This window comes from Colias eurytheme, chromosome 9 (genome assembly GCF_061535395.1).
Source record: "Colias eurytheme isolate Ceu_HAF_F1 chromosome 9, ilColEury1 Martin Lab GWU primary, whole genome shotgun sequence".
Taxonomy (NCBI): domain Eukaryota; kingdom Metazoa; phylum Arthropoda; class Insecta; order Lepidoptera; family Pieridae; genus Colias; species Colias eurytheme.
Genome location: NC_142988.1, coordinates 11,411,422 through 11,426,193, shown reverse-complemented (window position 1 = coordinate 11,426,193; position 14,772 = coordinate 11,411,422). Strand labels below are relative to the sequence as shown.

At 33.3% G+C, this 14,772-nt stretch overlaps 1 protein-coding gene across 1 annotated transcript in view; it reads right to left on the bottom strand.

Annotated features, from left to right (window-relative positions):
- Nucleotides 1–13,365, bottom strand: part of osp (myosin phosphatase Rho interacting protein outspread) — a 236,164-nt gene extending 222,799 nt beyond the window's left edge. The window contains exon 1 of the mRNA XM_090105379.1: nt 12,867–13,365. Within this exon, the coding sequence (XP_089961505.1) occupies nt 12,867–12,983 (117 nt within the window). The 5' untranslated portion in view covers nt 12,984–13,365. The remainder of the gene's footprint in view (nt 1–12,866) is intronic.
- Nucleotides 13,366–14,772: the final 1,407 nt, after the last annotated feature.

The following is a 14,772-nucleotide window of genomic DNA, read 5'->3' as shown; positions in this document are numbered from 1 at the left end:
TATGACGTTACTCACACTTTTATTTTTGTAGTATTTTTGTTGACTCACATTTTCACTATTGCACAATGTATTTTGTTTAAATTTTCCCTACTATTGAAATATTTCTTCTTATTATTCTAATATTTGAGCTTTTTCAACATATTTTAGCGAATACTTCCAATCACGAAACTTTTCAATACATCATTTTAAATTCGAATGACACACTAAACGCCTTCCATAAAAAGCAATCTGCATTCGAATTTTAAAAACATTTTCAGCCAGTCATATCATATTCTTCATTCTTCCAAATTTGAAATATGTAGTATCTATAGTCTATGATTCTTCGATTCCAATTTTAAAATTAGTAACGGCAGCCCTATTAACGAATGTTATCAATCAATTGTGAGGCCAAGATTAGTGCCGCCCGGGGCCAGCTCCTATGTTCTAGTTAGCAGTAAATTACTACTTAATTAAATATTCAAGTTGCTCCTCTAAGCTCGGCGCCGGATCGACGGACAACCTACACCTACAATTATATAGTATTTTCTGTTATTGCGAAACTCGGATTTTCTGATGATTAGTGGGTATGTGATACTGAAGCAACATCGACTTTGCTATCAATGGTCTGTTGTCAAAATAATGCAGTATAAATCAGTACAAGCTAATTCGACAGCGCTCTTTTATGATGTGATTTTTACATATTTATGGCCAATCAACCAGCGATATAGAATTGTAAGAATATTTAGATTTATTTTCTCAAAATAAAAACCTAATATTTCAGTTATTATGATACTTGAATACTGTAGCCATTTATCCAAAACTATAACAAACTCTTCCACGCCATCGATCAGTGCACAAACCGCAAGCAATTTCGCAAACATAAAAATTTATGGTTCATTTTAAATATAGAAACGTATCGCAATTACGAAATGACCATCATGTGACCGCATATATTAACGGTACGCGTAGGTCGCGACAACCGGACAAGCACGATAGACACCTATATCTGTAGTCTATACTGTGTTATACAGGGTAGTGAAGTTATGTCACCTGAATGGTAAGTACTGGTTATATTGTAGATGGAATATACTCAAATTTGTAATTTGATAATTATTTGGTTACATTGGTTTTTCGCGCATTCAATTTTTCAAGTTTGTCAGAAAGATTAATTCCTTATAAGTTATAATTGAGCCTAAAGATCGATGCAATGCAAGTAGGCAGCTGTGACAAGTGAATTTTCGGAAAACTTTGAATACCATCTTCGTTTTCAAAAATATTTGAATGTTTTCTTTTCAAAAGAAACCATGTACAATTACTAATATCATAGATAATTTTCTGTAGTAAATTCAGAGTAGGTATACTTTGCCTTCAAAGGGTTATAAAACATTCCACCCTGTATGTGTAGATACCCGTAATTTGTGCACTTACGCAGGAATCGCGGACAGCATGATGGGATGGAGTTGTTATTCGATGTCAACATTCTTCCATAGAGTATAGTTTGTATAATCTGTGCCTGTTGCGATTCCAAAATGCATTCTAAATTCAAACTTCCACAATCCTAGCCTAGTAGCCTAGTACATAGCTTCAACATTTTCGGATTCACATTAAACGTACAAATTATTGTTAGATAAAGTGGAATAGATCATGTCCATACAAAGTGATATGTTAAATTTACATTTTCCGTCAATCGCAAGATTACGCTGTGAAAACAAACGTGAGATTTGTCACGCAATTATGCGTAATTATAATGAATTCACGTTAAACTATTTAGCATTGAATAAATTAAATATTATTGACTGTAATAAAAAATAATATATCCGTTGCCGTACTCGTATAGACCTTACCCAGTTCCTTTTCAAATGAAATAACTTAGCATAGTCCATACTGCACATAGTGAATCGACGTGGGAATGAGTTTTTTTAATGTTTTAATTAGCTTCGTTCTATCTCGACCGCTATCAATGCTCTCTAGATCATGAATATGTAAGTGTAAACGCATCGTGAGTCATAAAACATTGGACAGATAACGCAAGTAAATAAACGTTGGTAATGACTTGTATCCATTGGAGATAAAGATGTTTACGCATTGGCGCTAATTGGCCAGTTATATTTCGGTAACGCATGTCATTTGTTTTGACGTTCTAAATTTGAATATAAATAAAGAGGCTGTTTGGAACTGGCTGAATAAATACTTTTTTGTGTTCGATTTTCAAAAAAAAGTTTATAAGCTATGTTATAAGCACATAGCTCCTTTTTCATTTTTGAATACTTCTGGTAAAAATACGCATAGCTGATTTAATAACACGCATCTACGCACTTATCTATCTTTTACCTACCTACATGTTGACATTTCATAATTTAAAAACAAACGAAAACCTGTTTCCTGAACAACTATCGTTATCACAAACCAAACATTTGTAAACCTAGTGACGAGTAAATAAGTCTAAATTTTCCTAACTATATAGCATTGCGTCATCGCTATGCGGTTTTGCATATCGGCTTATCTGAAGGACATCAAAAGGTCAGATTGGAGCTGGCGGCCGTGTAATTGCCGATATTTCTGATACTAGTGACCGCCCTTGACTTCGTTCGGAATCGTCTGTGAATACCGTTTTCTAACCGTTCTCTAGGCTGGGTTGAATGTAAACAATGTTAGTGTTTAAACTAAAATACGATGTGAAACTTAGGAAAACCATCTTACATTTCAAATTTTAAAGAGTCTTAATCCCTAACTATTTCAGTTTAGATCCACTCTAAATAGTTACGTTCCAAATTTTACCGATTACCTATCCATTTTAAGAAAGATAAGTCTCCTTACTCCTATTATATATATTATATATTATAGAAAATGCATAAAAAATCTAATTAACATCAAAAAATCTTATAGAAAACTGCAAAAAATAACCTTTAAACATATGTATTATAGTTACGCGCAAATACAATTGTCAATTACATTGTAAATAGTTACTACGCTCCATTTTTCCTTTTTCGTCGTAAGTTATCTCCGTATCTATTGCACATAGTGTTGCCGCTCGATAGTCCACTATCGATAGTCTATCGATTAACTATCGATAGTTGGGGAAAAGCAATAGTATCGATAGCACTATCGATACTATCGATAGTGTCGATACTATCGATAGTATCGATAGTCCTATAAGCGTAAATACTATCGACACATAGCAATACCATCGATAGTATCGATACTATCGAAGCTCAATATCGAACGAACTATCGATACTATCGATAGTGTCGATACTATCGAAGCTCAATATCGAACGAACTATCGATACTATCGATAGTGTCGATACTATCGATAATATCGTCCCATCGATAGTGACCTTTTTCTCGATAGTATTGCTTTATCAATAATATTATAGTGGATGACAGAGAACTAGATGTTTGGTTATAATACTTTTCAAGTTATCTATTGGCGCTTTGTACAATCCATTTTTTTTAGTTCGTTAATTCGTAATCCAATAAGCCCATTGACTGACCCATTATACCAAGAAATCGTGAACAATACTATTGCACAATTTACTACTATCGATAGCTCAAAACTATCGATAGTATCAGTACTATCGATAGTATCGATTGTAGTTGCAATATTCAGTAGCAATAGTATCAATACTATCGACAGTATCGATAGTATAGCAACTATTGGCAATCAATACTATCGATTTTATCGATACTATTGCAGTTCATCAATAGTATTCCATGATTAACGCTATCGATAGTATCGATAGTATCGATAATATCGATACTATCGATAGTGCTATCGATATTCTGACTTATTTTCAAGGTCAACTATCGATAGTCAAACTATCGATAGTTCGGCAACACTAAATTTGCACAGATACTCAAAGGCGTATTTGCATTTCTGACTAAGAAATCTTTCTTCATCACAACTAAGAAATCACTTTCACAAAATGTTTTGTCGATAATGAGTCAGCCAGACAAAAACACAAAAGATCTACCGATGCGATGATTCGAAACTTTCATAGAAAACAGATAACAAATGGAAAAAGAACTATTTAAATTGCCATATTAGAAATAATTTAATCATTTTTGAGAAACAAATGATACAGGTACATCGAGTAAGTATTACAATTATTGATAAGCAAGAGTAAAATAAACACTTTTTAACGGATTTTAAACTCTTTAAATTCAACAAATAAATTTCAACATTACGAACACTAAAGCATGGTCACGGCCCACGGGGAGCATTTATTTTTGTAAATGTATACATACCGTATAATTCGCGCGTAAAATCCAACAACAATATACTAAGTTAAAATAAATACATTTCTCAGTACAATAATGAAACGGATATCACAATTACGATCGCATCGCATTAATCCAACGCTATTTGCAAACAGGGCTGACTTTAATTGTTCGTGTAACCTCTTGTCTCGACCCACATATTATTGTTAGTAAACCATTGTAATGCTAACGGTAAGATAGCGCGTAAATTTCGATATAATGAAACTAAGCGAGATCTCTTACATTAATGGCAACACTGGAATTCGATAATACATTTAATGCTTTTTACTTGTAAAGAAATACACGCCCTTGCTAAAACTAGACGATTAATCATAAAATCCCTGCTTCCCGTCTAACCCGCACTGTGAACTTTAACAGCAATTTATTATGAAAATCCAAATCTATCAATCAAAATATTTGTTATGAGCAAAGTCAAACAATGGTTTACGATCGTCAATTCATTTTACATTTTCTTGATCATAAAAGACCCGCTTATATTCATTTTGTTATCAAACATTCAAATGTTAAAACATGGACATCTAACGGCTATAAAACTATTGACTGGCAACTGGTATCTGCGCATTTATGAATAATCTATAACTTTCAAAAAAGGAATGATCGAATTCCGAATTCAAATTCAAAATTCGAATCATTGGAAGTATGCATGCGTGGTAAGTAATTGGTGCTAAAATTAAACCAATCCGTGTATGGCGCTCACAAAAATGCTTCGGAGGCGTGGCGCGGGGCCAATGCACCTGGTGTAGGCGCATTCCTTACGCACTCCTTTCTGTGCCCCGAACTAATAATTCCAAATCATTCGGTTTATCAAATCTGGTAGTTATAAACCTACTATTTTATGCTAGGTATAGATGTAATCCTTTGTAAATTTTGATACGAATCTCATGTGCATTTACCGAGTTAGAATATGGTTCGTTTTCCCTTGATTCGTTTTGTCTATTAATGTCATATTTATATAAACGAAAACAGTTAAAATTGGCTAGGCAACCGTTTAATGCCAACACCGAAAGATAACCTACTTCTACAAATTAACACATTCGATTTATCAGAAACCAATGACCGGGGAGCATAATACGGCTAATAGCCATCCAAAAGGCAAGTCGCCATCAATGTTTACATTGTACAAATACTAGTTTGCTCACAAGATTTATGATGCCTTTTAGAGCACGTTCCGACAGAATTAGCGCCTCAGCTCGAAATGCCAAACGGTGATAAGATGGTACGTGTTAAGTTTATTAAATATGGCGTTTTTATGTACTACTATGTTCTTTTACAGGCTTACTGGATCAAGTGTTTCTGGACTGATTTTTATCACCGGTTGTGTTCACTGGTCTAGTAGCTTTTTATTTATGTTTAACATTTTGTGTATGAAAATTTCAAAAGACAATATTGTAGTGGTTTTATGTGGTTCGTACACAATCAATTAAATTTTCGAAATCATTGCATGTTTAAAAAATTCTTTACTATTTTGAATTAATCTTAAATCCGCTTCAGTATTTCAGTATATCTTCGAAGCTAGCTTCTACTGTTAATTTGAATTAATTAAAAATTATAATGAGTACGATAAACATAAACGTGAGCTTAAATAAATAGACCAAATTTCAGCCACAATTAAGACAATAAAATCTCTTCTGCGGTTTGCACTAATCCATCTCGATTCAAGGGCACTTAATTAAGTAATAACCTTATAATCCGTTTATTATATTTACATTCGAACCAGGTCAACGTTAAAAATAAACAGTTAAATAGTGTCTTAGCGTGTTCGGAGAAGTGTGTCAAAGTACTAAATGGTAGTTTGTACACATTAACCGCAAGTGAGGCGGCGCCGGGCCACCGTAACGAAAATATTCAAACCTGTTGCCGCAAACATTTCGTTAAACAAACACTTGGCCGACCCACTAATGCGCGAAAGCGGGAAATCTAATTTTCACTTTGTAGTTTGTTGCTGTAAGCGCGAGGGAGCACTGAAAAGGGGTGACTAAGGCTGGCAGGATAAGGTTAGGTCCCTTGGGGTGAAAGCATTGCTAAGCTAAACTTTTGTAATATGTTGAGCGATTAGTATCTAATATGTTGAGCAGTTTGTTATAGATTCGTTTATGGTTTTAGAATTTATATTACGTTTAAAGGTGTATGAATTGAGGAGATTAAAGGAACTCGCACAAAAAACGTAAATAATGTAATCACAGATGACAAGAGAAGACAAACGGAATTTCCATATCATTGTAACTCGGAAAGATATTTAATTAACATCTGAGACACCTTGTATGTGGACTTTTTAATAATTAACAAACGTCTCACTAGGAACTAGAAAGATCTTAGTCTCTATTCAAAGATAAAATTCATGCGTTTCTTGCGACATCTACACTACACAATTTCCTTCCTCCGCGGCGAATACAATCACGCAAACGCATCTGAGACGAGCAGAAAAACAAATGACACTCGGTGAGCGCACGCAATAACGATCAGCGCGAAGACATTTATTTAGCGAGACTTTCGCCGAGAAAGAAATTAGCATTCTGTTTAGATTGAGCGTCGCATCGATCGTTAGAAGACGCTGGATATCCGCGTCACTCGCTTCACCATATGGGCCGTGGCAGCCCGCTTCGTTAGAGCATTTGTCGAAATAATAGCCCACCATTTGAGGTTATGTTTCCGTATTATAAATACTCATTTTCAGTCAACCTATTGCGTAGTAATAGCGCTTAGTTTTGCAAAATTGCTGACTTAGGTCGTTCCTCTCGGACGTAGCCTTGGCTTTGACATCTTGTCACGTTATACTGCGTTATACCAAATCGAGTTGTTTTGTGCTAAATTGTCTTGGCATTCTTGAATTGTCCACTTAACTTAAGGCCAGCGTTTATGTATTCATTTCAGCCAATGTTTGAATGCTTATCGCTCAACGTTACTTAACTGAACGTGTCTAATCCGTATGACAGGCTAAAGGACGTTAGATTTGTTTCTGGCCAGACCATAATTATGTCTCATTATATCGAAGTCGGACCATTGACCATATTTGGTGTTTAAATAGAAAACTAGTGAATACCATTTTCAGAGAAAATATTGGTTATAGTGCCATTTTTAGAGTTTCAACACTAAACTTTCCGCGTCTAATAGAAATATGTATTGAGAATAGGATTTTTAGATTATTTTTACAATAATTTTATCTTCAACAAGTGAAACCGATTAGATCTAATGAAAAACTTTCCATTTCTAATCATAACATAGAATAATGAAAGGTAATTAAAAATATGTACATTAATATGAAACAAAATTCATACGTGATGATGAAATTTTTCGGTTCCTTTGAAGAAATAAACTGCAATTAGAAGCTTATTTTAAACCGGTTGTGTACCAAATGATAAAATACGACCTTATGATATTTGTGTGTCAAGAATTCTAATTCAAATTAAGTTAGCATTGATCGCATTCGTCCTTTCATTGTACTAAATGATAAAAAACAGCTTCGTTTAACATAATTTTGTTTATATTGAGTTTTACAAGCATTAAAATAATTAATTTGAGTGATAAAAATATATTCTTTACATTTTTAGACTAATGATTCAACATGTCAATAAATAAAAATCATGTGTTTTGTTATTAATGAGGAAAAAGCCGCTTTCACTAAAACCATTCAATATACAGGGTGTACCAAAAAGTAGTGATGAACGGAAGCTGAGAGGTAGAGGACCTAAAGGGCTATCCGAATCACCCCCATGTATGTTATGCGATTTTTCGTATTTTCGGAGTTATGACGTTTTTTTCAATTTTTCACCTATCGCCGAGTACGATGATATTTTCACTCATGCTGACGTCAATGATTGCGGAAGATGCTTGATTTTTTTTGTGTGCTAAGCTGAAAGATAGGCCAATTCAGTATGGTAACATTTACTATCGTTAGATCTTTGAATGGAATAAAAAAAAGAATTAAATGGCAAGAAAGATAAAATTACCCAGTATGTTCACCACTTCAAGGGCCCGTAAAAAAATAAAATCACATAAAAAAAGTTTTCCGTTTGACTTTTAAAAACTTGCTCTATCTATCAGATAGCTACCCTGAAAATTTCATTTAATTATTCAGAAGGCTTCAATCGAAAAATTTAAATCTAAATGTGGTAAGTGCAAAAATTGAATTAACTTGATGATCATTAAAACCAATAAATAGGTGTTTAATTACCAGAAATTTTAAAATAACCCCGCTGTTGCTCAATGCAAGTGCGACATCACCGTAAAAAGTTGTCTTTTGAATGTCTGAATGCCCTTTTATCATTTTTAATGGTTTCTTCTGCTACTATGAATTTCCGGGTTATTTCGTCCAAATTGTGGCAGTCTCTCGTCTTTGTAGTATCCCCAAGGAAAAAAATCAATAGGGTTTATGTCCGGGGACCGTGCAGGCCAGGCTAAAGGGCAAAGATACCCTGAAAGATGGATTGGTCGTTGCAGCCTGCGCATGCGCCGGTGATGCCTGCCTTAAAGCCTGGCCTCCACGGTCCCTCGACCTAAACCCCATTGATTTGTTTCAATGAGAATACTAAAAAGACCTCGGCTACTTGAGAAAATGTCACAATTTGGACGAAATAACCCAGAAATTCATAGTAGCAGAAGAAACCATTAAAAATGATAAAAGGGCATTCAGACATTTAAAAGACAACTTTTTACGGTGATGTCGCACTTGCATTGAGCAACAGCGGGGTTATTTTAAAAATTTCTGGTAATTAAACACCTATTTATTGGTTTTAATGATCATCAAGTTAATTCAATTTTTGCACTTACCACATTTAGATTTAAATTTTTCGATTGAAGCCTTCTGAATAATTAAATGAAATTTTCAGGGTAGCTATCTGATAGATAGAGCAAGTTTTTAAAAGTCAAACGGAAAACTTTTTTTATGTGATTTTATTTTTTTACGGGCCCTTGAAGTGGTGAACATACTGGGTAATTTTATCTTTCTTGCCATTTAATTCTTTTTTTTATTCCATTCAAAGATCTAACGATAGTAAATGTTACCATACTGAATTGGCCTATCTTTCAGCTTAGCACACAAAAAAAATCAAGCATCTTCCGCAATCATTGACGTCAGCATGAGTGAAAATATCATCGTTCTCGGCGATAGGTGAAAAATTGAAAAAAACGTCATAACTCCGAAAATACGAAAAATCGCATAACATACATGGGGGTGATTCGGATAGCCCTTTAGGTCCTCTACCTCTCAGCTTCCGTTCATCACTACTTTTTGGTACACCCTGTATAACTACACTAGTGGTCCGCCCCGGCTTCGCCCGTGGTACATATTTCGCAATAAAAGGTAGCCTATGTCCTTTCTCGGGTATCAAAATATCTCCATACCAAATTTCATGCAAATTGGTTTAGTAGTTTAGGCGTGATTGAGTAACAGACAGACAGACAGAGTTACTTTCGAATTTATAATATGTATTAGTATGGATACTGCATTTACAAATACAAACAAAAACAAACTCAGTCTTAAAAGAATAAATCATAAAATAATTAAATATAACGAATACGAAATATATTCAAATGTAGTATTTACAATTTACACAGGTGGTCTATGATAACCCCATTGAGGCCCATATCACAGTACGTTGAGCAAAAAATTCATTAACCCAGCCAGAGGTCAATTGTGTTTTGTTTTTAACAATGATATTAACTAATTAATAAGGAATTAACATTATACAATATATTAATTAATTGTACATTAAGACGTCATGGTTTGAAAGTAATTGAATTATGAAGTAATAATAGTCTTGATTGAATATAACCAATATAGCAAGACCCCTTAATAAAAGACGGCAAATACAAAATAGAGATCAAGTTGTAATTTCAATCTTTATTCGACTGTTTACATTTTTTTAAACAAAGCGAATAAGCTCGGAATTACATAATTAATATAACGACGATATTGGTATAAATATTTTAAGCTGCTTCCTAAAAAATAACCAATTTGATTTATTTATAGAGATTTATTTTTATTGTCTCTCAGAAATACTTACCATAATGATTAATGAACATAATAAGTTATCAAGTATAAATAGGAAATTTCCTTAATTACGTGTTATTTTAACGATCTTCCTCGTATTTATGGTTAAAAGCGATAACCTTCAGTATCTTTAGTTAGTATATTAATAGCTTATTTTATTCACACTAACCTAATATACAATGTCATTAAAACCACGTGTATTAAAGATATGAAAGATAACCTTTTCCTGGTTATAAAACTATCCATACTATGTCATTTATACTATGTACTAGCGTTAGTTACTATTAAGTATTCTGTGCTACTACTACTAGCAGTTGCCCGCATCGTCGTTCGTCGAATAGGACTAATCAAGTAATAATTATTATTTTCCCTCCCAATGCTAAGTTTCATTAAAATCCATAAATCTTTTAAGGAGTTATTGACGTACAAGCAAATAAACAAATGTACAAAAACTTTCACATTTATTACTTTATTAGGATTAGTAGGATTTCGAATGTGCACTTTCTCTATTTCTCTAATATAAGGAAAAAGATTTATGTTCACGTTATTTCAACTTAGGTCAACATGGTGAATTGTTTAAAACCATAGATACCCATCTGTATTCAAATATTAAGTTATTAATGCATTAGAGGCGAATAGATTAATTATCTGTGCACTGCCATTACTTTCTATCGAAATTAAAACAATACCTTCTAAAATATAATTTACTGTTTGGTGAAGAATGCAGAATCATTATATTTTTATCGATTTATAGATACTTAAATCATAAACTACGAATACTTAAGTAATTCTTTCTCTAAGAATAAACATAATTTTCGACGTGAGACAGATTAATAGTTTGTTAGATTCCATGTTCCTACAACGTTATCTTATCTGCCGTTAACTAATAATCTTCATACAAGTTAGATAACGTATTTATAATTATGATATACATAATTAAAAAAACATGCCTTCCTGAAAATGAATTACCCAAATTTCATCTTTAAAATATTTATATGAAAGTTATTTTAGTATCTATAGAGTATAATTCGTAAGCATAAACGCAAGACGCAAACCATAAACAAAACACAATTAAAAACATTGCGATATCAATCACGTTTGGTGACGAACCTGGCCGTATTTGGCGCGAGGCATAGACACGGATACCAGAGAAGATGCAATGCGCGCGCATCCTGCTTACAACGGGATAGCAGTTTTTGTCGATGGCTGGATATTGCAGCTTAAAAAAAGAACTCGTATAAAAAGTTGTTTATAGTCTGTGTTGTAGAGTATTACGTCGGGAGGTATTGTGGAAAAGTTGTATGGGCTACTTAAAATAGTTTTATGTAGATAAATCAAGTATTTTGTTAGGTATTCAATGAGATGTAAGATCCAAAAGAAACTTAAATATTATACTAGGTAATTAATAAACTTAGGTATACTAGAATCAAATAAATTTTTCAGTTATGTACTTATCTAACAAAATAACGTAATGGTTTATCAACAAATACAATAATGTTACCTACTTTAAGAACATTAATTATTATTATTTATTATAATCAATGCACATTGCACATGTAGGAAACTTTGACACCTTTGCACTAAAAAAAAATATTCCCTGTTATCATAAAATTGTAGCTTTCAATCATATCATGAAAAATAGACCTACCTATCTTATCAATGCCAATTTTTAACGAGGCCGAGTGAATCATAAGCTGCAGTGTAAGCTAGTTATTTCTAGGAAGTTTCAATAGAAAATGCATCTTGAAACTCATTAGTAATATCAATGACATATAATTTTATATTTAAATAATTATCATATTTTTTTTTTTCTATTATTACAGAGTAGTTAGGTAGGTAACTATACTTATTTTGATGCCGAAGAATTTTATTGTTTGAACGAGCTAATATCAGGATCTGGATTGAATTAAAAAAATAATATTTGTGTTGAATTGTCCCACAAATTGAGGAAAGACTAGAAAACATCAAGCTACGACTAATAAGACGATACCTACCTAGTTACCTAACTACAAATGGAAAATACAAAATTCCATTGGAGAAAAAGTTGCGTGAGTCAGCTAGTAGGTATAATTTCAATTTGGCAAATGCAACGGGTTTTTAGCAAGGTCAGCTTTTTAGAAAATTAGGTAGATAAGTATCCTAACGACCTATTAGTGGGTAGTAGATTAATTATTAAGTAGGTACCTGCATATTTATTTAGTATTTGAATGAGATATTTTTAAATATACCCATTGGTTCGTTAGTATTTTCTAGAACGTTTTACGAAAATATAAATTAACGTTTGCATTACTTATTATTAATGACGATATAAATTTTATCGTGTAAAATAATCGATTAGCTAATTTTTATCAGTGTCTGAGTATTTTTAACTATTTATCATTTTTCAAGCGATTATTTCTTCCTGATTTCTACACGAAACAATGCTTTCATATTCATAAATTGAAATACCAATTACAGGTAAGTTTTTTCTAACATGGATCGTAATCCGTTAGATCAACACCTGAGGAGTGGACTGTCTACGCACACATACAAATTGTAGAACACAACTACAAACGACTGTGATTACGGCACGACTCTTGAGCATATCAATAATATTACAGAAATTTATCAAGACTTACCCTATTGGATTCCAATGCTTCAGCACTGTGCTCCTCCTTCTGTCGGAAGCAATTAGTGCACTTGCTCTTGTTGAAGATGTTTGGTGCGAATTTCCTGCAATCCGATCGCCCAGACATGTTTGTCAGAGGTCAGGGTCAATTTTAACGTTCACTATGTCACAGTGCACAGCATGATGGTACTGTAAAACACACACACTAGACGATTATTCGCCTTTTAAAAACCGAACACGTAGTTTATCACGCGCACCAACCGTTGAGTGAGCTATCAGCAAAATCACAGCAAGAGGTGAGCGCTAGCGTTAAATAAAAAACACACGCACAACACTTATCTTTTTCGGCAACCGACCGCCGAAGAAGTCGAACAATCGCGTAAACAAAATTCGATTTCACGTCAAAATAAACATCGATTTTATAACGAACACGCAGAGTAAGCGAGCGCACAGCAATACGATCGCTCGTCCATTTTACATCTGATAGAAAACCACGAGCGAGCAGCGGCCCGAGTTGTTGTTTTACAACTTCTCTTTTCTTGTTACGTGGTGTTACAGGTGCATTAATGTGTGTGTTACTTTACATGTAGGCGAGACTATGTTCGACTCTTTCTGAATCAACGCAAATGTATAATTACCTCTCACTCGCACCATTCATTAATCTCAACCGACAAGTTATATGCTGCCATCTAGTGAAATTCTTTAAGTATTATTATAGAGCTTGTACATCATACTATTCAATTTGTTAGTTAGTATAAACGGAATCCAGTAGATGGCTCTGATATAAAAAAAAATAATGTGAAGATTTATGAGGACACTTTTGTACTTTATTTTATGAAATATAAAATAGTGCACTCAACATACAATAATTTTGAAAAAAAAAATGTATTTCGTAGGTACAATAAATATTAGATACCATCGGTAAAAATTAAGTTACATACTTTATCTAATTTTTTAAATAAAAAAGAAATCCTATTTTCGTTTCAAATCGATCTCATATTATTTATTAAATTATGCCTGTGCATATAATAATAGATTAAGTTTAGTTTTTACACTGTTGTAAAAAGTAAAAACTACTTAATCTATACTATCTATACTAATATTATAAAGAGAAAAAGGTTTGTAATTATGTATGTATGTATGATTTTCACGCATAAACTACAAGACCGATTTCAAAAATTCTTTCACCATTAGAAAGCTGCATCTTCACTGAGCAACATAGGCTATATTGCATTTTCAAAAAAAATTAGAGACCCTTACCAAAAATGCAATAATGTAACCCAAGGTCTAAAAAATTCCATAATAAAAATTCTGTCATCGCGTGCGCTGCTAATCTATTCCTTGAAGTACGAGGATGGTTCTTATGAAAAAAAAAGACGGGTTGCACTCCGGGAGTGCCGGCAGAAGTGAAAACTTGATTATTAACGTTCAGCATGTTTGATATTTTGGAAAGGTATCCGTCTTACGCATGGAATATAAGGGCTAAAAAAAAATCCGTCTTACGCTTTTTCGATCAGGCCACGTGTCCTGACGCGAGTTTAAGATTTTATACCCAACGCCGCTAAAGAAGTTTTCACTTCAAAAACGTAAACATGTAGGTACCACTGGCGAAGCCGGGGCGGACCACTAGTATTATATAAATAAGAGGGGCTATCTATTAAACTATGTCGTGGCCCCGTGGGCACGTCGTGGATAAGCTGCTCTAGCGCATAGGTATGGTCTACACTCTACATCATTCAGCTATATGATCATATTATAATACATTATTATGACAATAAATATCAGCATTTTATGTATATTTTTATTTATTTTTTTAATTTTAAGTGTACATATACCTATTATAGGTAGTTTCTTTTCAAGAACTTATTTTGTATTTGACAGTGACAACTAAATTGACGTATTGGCCATACCAGAGC